A 14,431-nucleotide genomic window follows, 5' to 3' on the forward strand; every position below is an offset into this window, starting at 1 on the left:
GTAATTGTACCAGCTTCCAACACTTCCTCTTGCATTCCATACACAGACCACTTTCTGTCTGGCAAGATTTCCCCTTAGGTCTCTTTTAAATCTTTCCTTTTTCACCCTAATCCTATGCCCTCCAGTTCTGGATTCCCCCACCTCAGGGAAAAGACCTTGTCTAATTACCCTGTCCATACTGCTTATGATTTTATAAAATGCTATAAGGTACTCCTCAGCCTCTGACACTGCAGGGAAAACAGCCCCAGCCTATTCAGCCTCTCCTTACAGCTCAACGCTCCAACCCTGACAACATCCTTGTAAATCTTTTTTGAACCCTTTCAAGTTTCACAACATCCTTGCTATAGGAGAGAGACCAGAATTGCATGCAATATTTCAGTAGTCACCTAATCAATGTCCTGGTCAGCTGCAACATGATCTCCCAACTCCTATACTCAGTGCTCTGACCAATAAATGACCAGTGCTCTGACCAACAGTGCTCTGCTCTTCGTCACTATCTTATATAACTGACACTCCACTTCCAAGGAACTATGAATCTTCACACCAAAGTCTCTTTGTTCAGCAACACTCCTCAGGACCTTACCATAAGTGTATAAGCCTGATTTGCTATTCCAAAATACAGCACCTCACATTTACTTAAATTCAATTCCATCTGCCTATGGCTTGTAAGTGAACATATATTAACAAGTATTAATACTTCTGGCGAAATATAATTAGTGGTGTGATCATAAGACCATTTTAGATCATTGGATAATTCAGCCCATTGTGTCTGCTTCAGTATTTGATATGGTTGATATGTTTCTCAACACCATTCTCATGTTTTCTCCGATAAACCTTTGATCCGCTTACTAATCAAGAAACTACCTATCTCTGTCTTAAATGCATTCAATGACTTGGCCTCCACAGCCTTCTGTTGAAGGGTACCAATATCCTCGGAGGTAGGTTTGCTCGCACTCTTTGGGGGGGTTTAAACTAATTTGGCAGGGGGATGGGATCCGGACTTGTAGTCCAGCAAGTAGGTTAGCTGTTTTTCAGGATGTCCAAGAATGTAGGGAGGCTGTCGAGAAGGTAGCACTGACAGGGAGTACTTGCGGACACAGAGATGGGCTTAAGTGTGTATACTTCAATGCAAGGAGTATCAGAAATAAGGTGGGTGAACTTAAGGCGTGGATCGGTACCTGGGACTACGATGTTGTAGCCATCACGGAAACGTGGATAGAAGAGGGACAGGAATGGTTGTTGGAGGTTCCTGGTTACAGATGTTTCAGTAAGATTAGGGAGGGTGGTAAAAAAGGAGGGGGGGTGGCATTGCTAATTAGAAATGGTATAACGGCTGCAGAAAGGCAGTTTGAGGGGGATCTGCCTTTGGAGGTAGTATGGGCTGAAGTCAGAAATAGGAAAGGTGCAGTCACCTTGTTGGGTGTTTACTATAGGCCCCCCAATAGCAGCAGAGATGTGGAGAAACAGATTGGGAAACAGATTTTGGAAAGGTGCAGAAGCCACAGGGTAGTAGTCATGGGTGATTTCAACTTCCCAAACATTGATTGGAAGCTCTTTAGATCAAGTAGATTGGATGGGGTGGTGTTTGTGCAGTGTGTACAGGAAGCTTTTCTAACTCACTATGTAGATTGCCCGACCAGAGGGGAGGCCATATTGGATTTGGTACTTGGTAACGAACCGGGACAAGTGATGGGCTTGTTAGTGGGTGAACATTTTGGTGATGGTGACCACAATTCTGTGACTTTCACCTTGGTTATGGAGAGAGATAGGTGCGTGCAACAGGGTAGGTTTTACAATTGGGGAAAGGGTAAATACGATACTGTAAGACAGGATCTGAGGAGCATAAGTTGGGAGCACAGGCTGTCAGGGAAGGATGTCGTGGAACTGTGGAACTTTTTCAAGGAACAGATACGACGGTGTCCTTGATATGTATGTACCTGTCAGGCAGGAAAGAGATGGTCGTGTGAGGGAACCTTGGTTGACGAGGTTGAGGAACATAAGGTTGAGGAAACAAGGTTCAGACAGAGCATTGGAGGGCTACAGGATTGCCAGAAGGGAGCTGAAGAAAGGGATTAGGAGAGCTAAGAGAGGGCATGAAAAATCTTTGGCAGATAGGATCAAGGATAACCCCAAGGCATTTTATGCGTATGTGAGAAACATGAGAATGACGAGAACGAGGGTATGTCCGATCAAGGACAGTAGTGGGAGACTGTGTATTGAGTCAGAAGGGATAAGTGAGGTCTTGAATGAGTACTTTTCTTCAGTATTTACAAACGAGAGGGACCATATTATTGAAGAGGAGAGTGTGAAATGGACTGGTAAGCTAGAGGAGATACTTGTTAGGAAGGAAGATGTGTTGGACATTTTGAATAACTTGAGGATAGACAAGTTCCCCGGGCCTGACGGGATGTATCCTAGGATTATGTGGGAAGCAAGAGAGGAAATTGCAGAGCCGTTGGCAATGATCTTTTCGTCTTCACTGTCAACGGGGGTGGTACCAGGGGACTGGAGAGTGGCGAATATTGTGCCCCTGTTCAAAAAAGGGAATAGGGATAACCCCGGGAATTACAGGCCAGTTAGTCTTACTTCGGTGGTAGGCAAAGTAATGGAAAGGGTACTGAGGGATAGGATTTATGAGTATCTGGAAAGACACTGCTTGATTAGGGACAGACAGCACGGATTTGTGAAGGGTAGGTCTTGCCTTACAAGTCTTATTGAATTCTTTGAGGAGGTGACCAAGCATGTGGATGAGGGTAGAGCAGTGGATGTAGTATACATGGATTTTAGTAAGGCATTTGATAAGGTTCCCCATGGTAGGCTTATGCGGAAAGTCAGGAGGCATGGGATAGAGGGAAATTTGGCCAGTTGGATAGAAAACTGGCTAACTGGTCGAAGTCAGAGAGTGGTGGTAGATGGTAAATATTCAGCCTGGAGCCCAGTTACAAGTGGAGTTCTGCAGGAATCAGTTCTGGGTCCTCTGCTGTTTGTAATTTTTATTAATGACTTGGAAGAGGGAGTCGAAGGGTGGGTCAGTAAATTTGCAGATGATACAAAGATTGGTGGAGTTGTGGATAGTGAGGAGGGCTGTTGTCGGCTGCAAAGGGACTGAGATATGTTGCAGAGCTGGGCTGAGGAGTGGCAGATGGAGTTCAACCCTGCCAAGTGTGAGGTTGTCTATTTTGGAAGAACAAATAAGAATGCGGAATACAGGGTTAACAGTAGGGTTCTTAGTAAGGTGGAGGAGCAGAGGGATCTTGGGGTCTATGTTCATAGATCTTTGAAAGTTGCCACTCAGGTGGATAGAGCTTGTAAGAAGGCCTATGGTGTATTAGCGTTCATTAGCAGAGGGATTGAATTCAAGAGTCGTGAAGTGATGTTACAACTGTACAGGACTTTGGTTAGGCCACATTTGGAGTACTGTGTGCAGTTCTGGTCGCCTCACTTTAGGAAAGATGTGGAAGCTTTGGAGAGGGTGCAGAGACGATTTACCAGGATGTTGCCTGGAATGGAGAATAGGTCGCACGAGGATAGGTTGAGCGTGCTGGGCCTTTTCTCATTGGAACGGAGAAGGATGAGGGGTGACTTGATAGAGGTGTATAAGATGATCAGGGGAATAGATAGAGTAGACAATCAGAAACTTTTTCCCCAGGTACAAGGGGACATAAATTTAAGGTGAAGGGTGGAAGGTATAGGGGAGATGTCAGGGGTAGGTTCTTTACCCAGAGAGTGGTGGGGGCATGGAATGCGCTGCCTGTGGGAATGGCAGAGTCAGAATCATTGGCGAACTTTAAGTGGCAATTGGATAGGTACATGGATGGGTGCTTAAGCTAGGACAAATGTTCGGCACAACATCATGGGCCAAAGGGCCTGTTCTGTGCTGTATTGTTCTATTCTATCTATTCTATAAATTAGTTCTAGAGATTCATCAGACTTTGGTTGAAGAAATTACTCCTCATCTCAGTTCTGAAGAATCATCCCTTCAGTGAGATTGTGCCCTCTGGTCCTAGTCGCTCATACTATTGGAAACATCTCCACATCTACTCTGTCCAGGCCTCTCAGTGTTTAATAATTGATAATGAGATTCCCCCTATCCTCCCAAACTCCATCAGTACAAACCCAAAGACCTCAACAACTCCTCATATGACACGCTCTTCATTCCCAAAATCATTCTTACAAGTCTCTCCAAAACTAGAACATCTTTCTGTAGATATAGAACCAACTTGGATTGTAAAGTAGGTTCAATGGGATTTAGTGGAACTTTGTCTGCACAGCAACTTCATTTAAAAGCAGACAATAAAATGGCTTCCTCACATGTATCATGTGTTGTTCACAAGTTCAAATGCCTTTTCAAATAAGATGGCTGGTTAGGTCGATTATACATCCTGTGTTGTGGATTTCACAGCTTGAGAGTTTTAGACAGCCAATTTGAAAGACCCTGTTAGTCAGTGTTTTGTGGTCAGTTTAAAAAGTAGTTTGAATTTCATGATATACTGAGAAATGACACTTTGTACTTAGTCAAGTTCACTGGGTGCTAATCTATTCATTCAAAGGCAAGTGTTCAACTCCTCATATCTGTGCAGAGTAGAATAAAATCCCGACAGAATGGAAAAAGGCCCCTCAGCCCAGCAAGTCCACACCAACACTCTGAAGAGTATCCCACCTTAGACCCCTTCCCTTCTATTCTACAATTACCCCTGACTAATGCACCTAACCTACATATCCCTGAAGACTATGGGCAATCTGTAAGAATAATAGGGTAGTTATGGTAGGAGATTTTAACTTTCCAAACATCGACTGGGACTGCCACAGTGTTAAAAGTTTAGATGGAGAGGAATGTCTCATGTGCATACAAGACAATTTTCTGATTCAGTATGTGGATATATCTACTAGAGAAGGTGCCAAACTTGACCTACTCTTGGGAAATAAGACAGGGCAGGTGACTGAGGTGTCAGTAGGGGAGCACTTTGGGGCCAGCGACCATAATTCTATTCTTTATAAAATAGTGATGGAAAAGGATAGACCAGATCTAAAAGTTGAAGTTCTAAATTGGAGAAAGGTCAATTTTGACGGTATTAGGCAAGAACTTTCGAAAGCTGATTGGAGGCAGATATTTGCAGGTAAAGGGATGACTGGAAAATGGGAAGCCTTCAGAAATGAGATAACAAGAATCCAGAGAAAGTATATTCCTGTCAGGGTGAAAGGAAAGGCTGGTAGGTATAGGGAATGCTGGATGACTAAAGAAATTGAGGGTTTGGTTAAGAAAAAGAAGGAAGCATATGTCAGGTATAGACAGGATAGATCGAGTGAATCCTTAGAAGAGTATAAAGGAAGTAGGAGTTTACTTAAAAGGGAAATCAGGAGGGCAAAAAGGGGACATGAGATAGTTTTGGCAAATAGAATTAAAGAGAATCCAAAGGGTTTTACAAATATATTAAGGACAAAAGGGTAACTAGGGAGAGAATAGGGCCCCTCAAAGATCAGCAAGGCAGCCTTTGTGTGGAGCCATAGAAAATGGGGGAGATACTAAATGAATATTTTGCATCAGTATTTACTGTGGAAAAGGATATGGAAGATATAGACTGTAGGGAAATAGATGGTGACATCTTGAAAAATGTCCAGATTACATAGGAGGAAGTGCTGGATGCCTTGAAACGGTTAAAGGTGGATAAATCCCCAGGACCTGATCAGGTGTACCCTAGAACTCTGTGGGAAGCTAGAGAAGTGATTACTGGCCCTCTTGCTGAGATATTTGTACCATCGATAGTCACAGGTGAGTTGCCGGAAGATTGGAGGTTGGCAAAAGTGGTGCCACTGTTTAAGAAGGGTGGTAAAGACAAGCCTGGAACTATAGACTGATGAGCCTGACCTCAGTGGTGGGCAAGTTGTTGGAGGGAATCCTGAGGGACAGGCTGTACATGTATTTGGAAAGTCAAGGACTGATCAGGGATAGTCAACATGGCTTTGTGCGTGGGAAATCATGTCTCACAAACTTGATTGAGTTTTTTGTAGAAGTAACAAAGAGGATTGATGAGGGCAGAGCAGTAGATGTGATCTATATGGACTTCAGTAAGGTGTTCGATAAGGTTCCCCATGGGAGACTGATTAGCAAGGTTAGATCTCATGGAATACAGGGAGAACTAGCCATTTGGATACAGAACTGGCTCAAAGGTAGAAGACAGAGGATGGTGGTGGAGGGTTGTTTTTCAGACTGCAGGCCTGTGACCAGTAGAGTGCCACAAGGATCATTGCTGGGTCCTCTACTTTTTGTCATTTACATAAATGATTTGGATGCGAGCATAAGAGGTACAGTTAGTAAGTTTGCAGATGACACCAAAATTGGAGGTGTAGTGGCCAGCGAAGAAGGTTACCTCAGATTACAACAGGATCTGGACCAGATGGGCTGAGAAGTAGCAGATGGAGTTTAATTCAGATAAATGCAAGGTGCTGCACTTTGGGAAAGCAAATCTTAGCAGAACTTATACACTTAATGGTAAGGTCCTAGGGAGTGTTGCTGAACAAAGAGACCTTGGAGTGCAGGTTCATAGCTCCTTGAAAGTCGAGTCGCAGGCAGATGGGATAGTGAAGAAGGCATTTGGTATGCTCTCCTTTATTGGTCAGAGTATTGAGTACAGGGGTTGGGAGGTCATGTTGCGGCTGTACAGGACATTGGTTAGGCCACTGTTGGAATATTGCAGCAATTCCGGTCTTCTTCCTATCGGAAAGATGTTGTGAAACTTGAAAGGGTTCAGAAAAGATTTACAATGATGTTGCTAGTGTTGGAGGATTTGAGCTACAGGGAGAGGCTGAACAGGCTTGGGGCTGTTTTCCCTGGAGCGTCAGAGGCTGAGGGGTGACCTTATAGAGGTTTACAAAATTATGAGGGGCATGGATAGGATAAATAGACAAAGTCTTTTCCCTGGTGTGGGGGAGTCCAGAACATAGAACATAGAACATAGAAGAATACAGCGCAGTACAGGCCCTTTGGCCCTCGATGTTGCGCCGATCCAAGCCCACCTAACCTATACTAACCCATTATCCTCCATATACCTATCCAATGCCCGCTTAAATGCCCATAAAGAGGGAGAGTCCACCACTGCTACTGGCAGGGCATTCCATGAACTTACGACTCGCTGAGTGAAGAACCTACCCCTAACTTCAGTCCTATATCTACCCCCCCTTAATTTAAAGCTATGCCCCCTTATAATACCCGACTCCATACGCGGGAAAAGGTTCACACTGTCAACCCTATCTAACCCCCTAATCATCTTGTACACCTCAATCAAGTCACCCCTAAACCTTCTTTTCTCTAATGAAAACAGCCCCAAGTGTCTCAGTCTTTCCTCATACGATCTTCCTTCCATACCAGGCAACATCCTGGTAAACCTCCTCTGCACCCGTTCCAGTGCCTCCACATCCTTCCTATAGTATGGCGACCAAAACTGCACACAATATTCCAGATGCGGCCGCACCAGAGTCTTATACAACTGCATCATGACCTCAGGACTCCGGAACTCAATTCCTCTACCAACAAAAGCCAGTACGCCATATGCCTTCCTCACCGCACTATTTACCTGGGTGGCAACTTTCAGAGATCTGTGTACATGGACAGCAAGATCCCTCTGCTCATCCACACTACCAAGTATCCGACCATTAGCCCAGTACCCCATCTTTTTGTTATTCTTCCCAAAGTGAATCACCTCACACTTAGCTACATTGAATTCCATTTGCCATCTTTCTGCCCAGCTCTGCAGCTTCTCTATATCCTGCTGTAACCTGCCACATCCTTCCTCACTGTCAACAACTCCTCCGACTTTCGTATCATAAACTAGTAGGCATAGGTTTAGGGTGAAAGGGGAAAGATATAAAAGAGACCTAAGGGGCAACATTTTCACACAGAGGGTGGTACATGTATGGAATGAGCTGCCAGAGGATGTGGTGGACGCTGGTACAATTGCAACATTTAAGAGGCATTTGGATAGTTATATTAGATTAGATTAGATTACTTACAGTGTGGAAACAGGCCCTTCGGCCCAACAAGTCCACACCGCCCCGCCGAAGCGCAAACCACCCATACGCCTACATGTACCCCTTACCTAACACTACGGGCAATTTAGCATGGCCAATTCACCTGACCTGCACATCTTTGGATTGTGGGAGGAAACCGGAGCACCCGGAAGAAACCCACGCAGACACAGGGAGAACGTGCAAACTCCACACAGTCAGTCGCCTGAGGCGGGAATTGAACCCAGGTCTCTGGCGCTGTGAGACAGCAGTGCTAACCACTGTGCCACCGTGCCGCCCATAAAGAGACCATATGAAGAGGAAGGGTTTGAAGAGGTGGGGTGCAGATTGGGTTGGGATATCTGGTCAGCATGGACAGTTTGTTTCCATGCTGTACATCTCTATGACTCTATAATTTAGCATGGCCAATTCACCTAACCTGCACATCTTTGGATTGTGAGACGAAGCTGGAGCAACCAGAGGAAACCCATGCAAATACAGGGAAACTCCACACTGACAATCACCTGCGGCAGGAATTGAACCTGGGTCCGTGGCACTGTGAGACAGCAGTGCTAACCACGGAGTCACCGTGGTGCCCCAAATAATAATGGTCCCTTTTGCACCAGCATGGGGCTGTGTTGGTGGGAACAGTTTCTGATCTGACAATCTGCTAGTGAATATCTTTGAACAATTAGGTCACAAGATAATGGGAGAGGGTGAATTTCAGCTTTGCAAAAATATTACACGCGCAAGCTGACCCACTAACTTTATGGTTTCAGAAGAAACCACTGGCCTTCCATGTTTGGTCTCAGAAATTCTACTTTTACACGAGTACATGTGGAATTTAGCTGTTTTAACCTAATGACAGTCTATACATTGGACTAGTCACTGAATGATCAGCAAATTAATAAATAACAAGTCATAATTATTGTAAATATACTGCTTGAGTGCAGTATATTGTTGTTCAATGTATACAGATATGTAAGAATGACCATAAGTTATAATAGAGAAATTGATGAGGACATTTAACTCATTCCAAGTTATGTAAAGTAACATTATTTAAATAAAATAAATGATAAAACACAAACTCCCTTAACACATGGAAGAATCTGAGATCTGTTTAATACAGAGTTGCAGTTACAGTAATAGGAGTGGGCCATGCCATGGAGTCATAGAGACATACAGCAAGGAAACAGACAATTCTTTTTTAAACATTGTTTCAACATTCTCTTTTAAACAGGTATTCACCAGCTCCTCTGGAAACTCATTCCACACATGAACCACTCTCTGCGTGAAAAAAAGTCGTCCCTCATATATTTTTAAAACTTTCTCCTCTCACCTTAAAAAATGTCCTTGAGTCTCCCGTTCTAAGGAAAGAAACTTACCATTTACGTATCCATACTCATTATGATTTTATAAACCTCTATAATGTCACCCCTCAAATGCCTACACTCTAGTGAAAGAAATCCCATTCTCTGGATCAGTGGTGCTGGAAGAGCACAGCAATTCAGGCAGCATCCGAGGACAGGCAAAATCGACGTTTCGGGCAAAAGCCCTTCATCAGGAATAAATCCCAGACTGTCCAGCCCCTCCTTGTAACTCAAACCCTCCATTCATGGAAACATCCTGGTAAATTTTTTCTGAACCCTCGCCAGCTTAATAATATCCTTCCGATAACAGGGAGACCAGAACTGCACTCAGTACTCTGGAAGAGTACAACAACAAAATGTGCCAACTCTTATACTCAAAAAATTGAGCAACGGAGGCAAGCATGCTAAGCACCTACTTAACCACCCTATCTATATATGATGCAAACTTCAATGAATTTGTACCTGACCCCCAGGTCTATCTGTTCTACAACACGTACACTTGATCTTTACTTTGCACAACTCAGGGTTGATTCACACCAAACCTTTATTGAATATTTCCTCCAAATCAATTATTACCCTTTTGAAACAAAAATCAACAGTCTCTTTCTAGAAACAAAAATAGGCACTAAAAATGGAATTAAAATGTTCCAATGCTCTCATACTGCATTAAGAACTGCTTTGAATGTACTCAAGAATATTCAATGTCCCCAGTAGAATTGGAGGTGACAAGCAAGGAGATGGTTCCTTGCCTGTCACCTAGCATCACACAATTGCAGGAATTGTAATGTGTTATATTTTATAAAGACAACAATAATGATCATTTGTTTTATCACCGTAGTCCTACCAGACCATAGGAGCTGCTCTCTTATTAGACAGAAGTGAGTGGTGGTGATTTAACCTGAGGGCCACCAGACCTCAGGCAAGGGAAGAGGCTGAGAAGGAGAGTCCTTCATGGTAACCTCAAACCAGTGATGGGGAATTGAACCCAGGCTGTTAACTCTGTAAACTAACAATCCTGCCAACTGAGCTAAATCAACTCCCCGATACTAATTTATTTGCTACACTATTGTTCTTTATTCACCAATGCTAATTTATTTGCTACTCTATTGTCTTTTATTCACCAGATCCTATCCCTTGTTTGGAAAATTACACTGAATGTAGCCATGATTGCATCCAAACATCCAAAGGACCAATCTGTGTCTGTCGACCAGGATCTGTTTTAGGATCTGATGGAAAAACATGTTCAGGTACAACATGTGAAGGCAAAATGTTTTAAAAATGTTTCAATGAAGTGAAGTGGAAAAAAATCTTTATGTGTTGATCAATAGGTAATTACACTGTTAAGGCCTAAAACACACAAGATTGATGTGAAATATTTCACAGTAACTTCTGCAAAATTAATCAAAATATATATTTTTATCCTTGGAACTTGCAGAGTTTGGATGAATTAAGTTCATGTGCAAGTGATGAATCAGACTACACAACAGAACAAGTTTTCTTGAAGTATTAAGTAGTAAGCTAATGAGGCGGACAAAATCAGAATGAGAAATTTATTTTTTTATAAATCCAGCCATGGGGTGAGAATTTTTTGTCAGAAATAGAAGAGATGTAAACTGTGAGAATCACAGATCCACTTTGCTTAAATCACCAAGAAACACACAACAAAGCGTTTATGGATCCTCCATCATATTCCCATATCAAACCTGGGAATGCTAATAAACCATAATAAAGATTGTCCAATTCTTCTTTGGAAAGAATTCTAAGGGATAGGAATTATGACTATTTGGCAAAGCATAGTGTGATTAAAGGCAGTCAGCATAGCTTTGTGAGGGGCAGGTCATGTCTCACAAATCCTATTGAGTTCTTCCAGGAGGTGTCAAGACAGGTCGACGATGATTGAGCAGTGGATGTGGTGTATGTGGACTTCAGCAAGGCATTTGATAGGGTTCCCCATGGTAGGCTCATTCATAAAGTCAGGAAGTATGGGATACAGGGACATTTGGCTATCTGGATTCAGAATTGGCTGGCTGACAGAAGGCAGAGAGTGGCTGTCGATGGAAAGTATTCTGCCTGGAGGACAGTGTTGAGTGGGGTCTTGCAGGGCTCTGTTCTTGGGCCTCTGCTCTTTGTAGTTTTTATAAATGACTTGGATGAGGGGGTTGAGGGGTGGGTTAGTAAATTTGCAGATGACATAAGGGTTGGAGGTGTCGTTAATAGTATAGAGGACTACTGCAGGCTGCAGCGCAACATTGACAGGATGCAGAGCTGGGCTGAGAAATGGCAGATGGAGTTCAACCTGGATAAATACGAAGTGATGCATTTTGGAAGGTCAAACTCGAATGCTGATTAAAGACAGGATTCTTGGTAGTGTGGAGGAACAGAGGATCCCTCAAAGTTGCCACCCAAGTGAATAAGACTGTTAATAAAGCATATGGTGTTTTGGCTTTCATTAACAGGGGGATCAAGTTTAAGAGCCGCGAGGTTTTGCTGCAGCTCTACAAGTCCCTGGTGACACCACACTTGGAATATTGTGTCCATTTCTGGTCGCCCAACTATAGGGAAGATACAGGGGCTTTGGAAAAGGTGCAAAGAAGGTTTACCAGGATGCTACTTGAACTGGAGGGTTTGCCTTATGAAGAAAGGTTGAATAAGCTCGAACATTTCTCTCTGGAGAGAAGGAGGAAGAGAGGAGACCTGATCGAGATGTACAAAATAATGAGAGGAATAGATAGAGTCATTAGCCAGAGACTTTTCCCCAGGGCAGGATTGACTGGTACGGGGAGTCATAGTTTGAAGATATAAAGGAGACATCAGAGGTAGGTTTTTTACTCAGAGAATTGTGGACGCATGGATTGCGTTGCCAGCTGTGGTGGTGGAAGCAGAGTCCTTGGGACTTTTAAGTGACTGCTGGACATGCACATGGATAGCAGTGAGTTGAGGGGTGTGTAGGTTAAATTACTATATTTTACATTGGGATTAAATCTCGGCACAACATCGTGGGCCAAAGGGCCTGTTCTGTGCTGTACTTTTCTATGTTCTATGTTCTTAATCAATGAGCAATAAACAACTCCAGGCAGGTTTTTAAATGTTTTATATGGATAATTCTGGATGTGAGAGCCAATAATGTTGCAAGAATGAAACCAGACCACCTGAAACCTGAATGAACAGAGCAAGCAACTCGAAAACTCTAGCCAAAAGACTGAAGGATTTGGAATTCACAGAATGAGAACTGAAAAGGTAGTATTTGTTAGAATAGGTGATTTCAATGCAAGATGGAGGAAAATAGAGAAAAGTCAAGAAAAAAGGCAGGGAAAAAGAGACAGAGAGGAAAACTTTCAGATTATATTCTAAATATTGCATTTTAAAATTCACAAAAAGTAGTGAAAAGATGAAGGAATGTAACTCTATGTTTATGAGAGTTGAGTTTCCATGCCAGATAGTTGACTTGATAACAATCAACACTTATCACACCATTAAAACACTTCTGAGATTAAAGGGGCAAGACTTAACTTATAATGTAATGGTTATTGTTACATGTGTTTATGCAAATACTGTACAAAATGTGCAAGTTGCCATAAGCTGGCACAATTTTAGTGAGATAAATAATTTAAAAATGCAAAGTTAGCACAAATTTTATGTTTTGCTCCATCCACGACTTCTTGATTTCCCAAGTGGTTACGGGATGCCACCAGAGTCTGCAGCGGCCAAACCATTCCCGGACTCTGCAACACCAAGGAGAAAGCATGTTGAAGCAAATTGTGCTGCCATTGAACAGACCTCTGTCAAAGCCTCATCGCTGCCGATTCTCCAACTGCTGCCACAGCCAAGAGATTGTCCCAAATGGATTCTGGGTAAACCAAGATGGAGGACAGGGAGAATTTCTGGCTGAAACAGCTACTCCTTTTTTGAGGTATTTTAGGTGTTGGTGGTGATTTCCTCAAATTCCAGGAGCAGCACTTATGTTTTATATGCTGTTGCATTGTTTTGGAACTTTGGGGGAGAAAATCTCTTTTAAACGGGAGAGGAACAGACAAGGAAGCACATGATGAGATCAGTGCAGGTGAGAGAGAAAGAGAGAGAGAGCGAGAGAGAGCGAGAGAAACCCACGCTGCTAACTGACACAGCAGTGTACCTGCGCAGTTACTGCCTTTGCTGTTTGAATTCATATATCGCTGGACATCGGATTGCATCTGGGAAAATTAACAAACATTGAAATTCACAACTAATCTTGGAGGAACCTGTTTGGGACAGGTCACAGCACAGAAACAGATAAGTGAATATTTTTAAGTGTGGCCTTACAAAAAGTCTGCAATATTGAGTAGAGTGAGTTCTTTTTTGATTATATGTTTTATTGAGATATGTCTCTTGATTAAACTTAAAAATATAAGCCATAAGTATTAAGTTAGCCTGGAGCAGTGTTTTGTAGAGGAATAAGACAGTGCTATTTTCTGGTTCTGTAGATTGGAAGAAGCAAAAATGGCCTTTAGTAGAGTGATATGCTCTTCTTGTTGGATGTAGAAGTTTAGGGAGAGTATACGGATTACTGAAGATTATATCTGCAATAAATGCCATTGGGGCGGCACGGTGGCACAGTGGTTAGCACTGCTGCCTCACAGCGCCGGAGACCCGGGTTCAATTCCCGCCTCAGGCGACTGACTGTGTGGAGTTTGCACATTCTCCCCGTGTCTGCGTGGGTTTCCTCCGGGTGCTCCGGTTTCCTCCCACAGTCCAAAGATGTGCAGGTCAGGTGAATTGGCCATGCTAAATTGCCCATAGTGTTAGGTAAGGGGTAAATGTAGGAGTATGGGTGGGTTGCGCTTCGGCGGGTCGGTGTGGACTTGTTGGGCCGAAGGGTCTGGTTTCCACACTGTAATGTAATGTAATGTAAAAAATGTAAAATGAATCCTATTAGATCAAATGGATCAGTTGGAGAGATAGTTAGAGGCAATGAGGAAATTACAGGAGCAAGGGGATGTGATGGATATTAGTTATAGGAAGGGAAAAAGTTGCAGATACAGTCACATAGATGGGTTAACTCCAGGAAAGGTAAGAGAGGCAGG

At 43.1% G+C, this 14,431-nt stretch overlaps 1 protein-coding gene across 4 annotated transcripts in view; it reads left to right on the forward strand.

The window, feature by feature from the left end:
* egf (epidermal growth factor) overlaps nucleotides 1-14,431 on the forward strand; it is a 172,406-nt gene that overhangs the window by 78,299 nt on the left and 79,676 nt on the right. For all 4 annotated transcript variants that reach the window (XM_087981173.1, XM_087981118.1, XM_087981124.1 and 1 more), the window contains exon 8: nucleotides 10,496-10,618. In XM_087981173.1, the coding sequence (XP_087837299.1) occupies nucleotides 10,496-10,618 (123 nt within the window). The remainder of the gene's footprint in view (nucleotides 1-10,495; nucleotides 10,619-14,431) is intronic.

Source organism: Chiloscyllium plagiosum, unplaced genomic scaffold (assembly GCF_037043375.1).
Source record: "Chiloscyllium plagiosum isolate Xiang-an unplaced genomic scaffold, Cpla_swu_hap1 HiC_scaffold_1, whole genome shotgun sequence".
NCBI lineage: Eukaryota > Metazoa > Chordata > Chondrichthyes > Orectolobiformes > Hemiscylliidae > Chiloscyllium > Chiloscyllium plagiosum.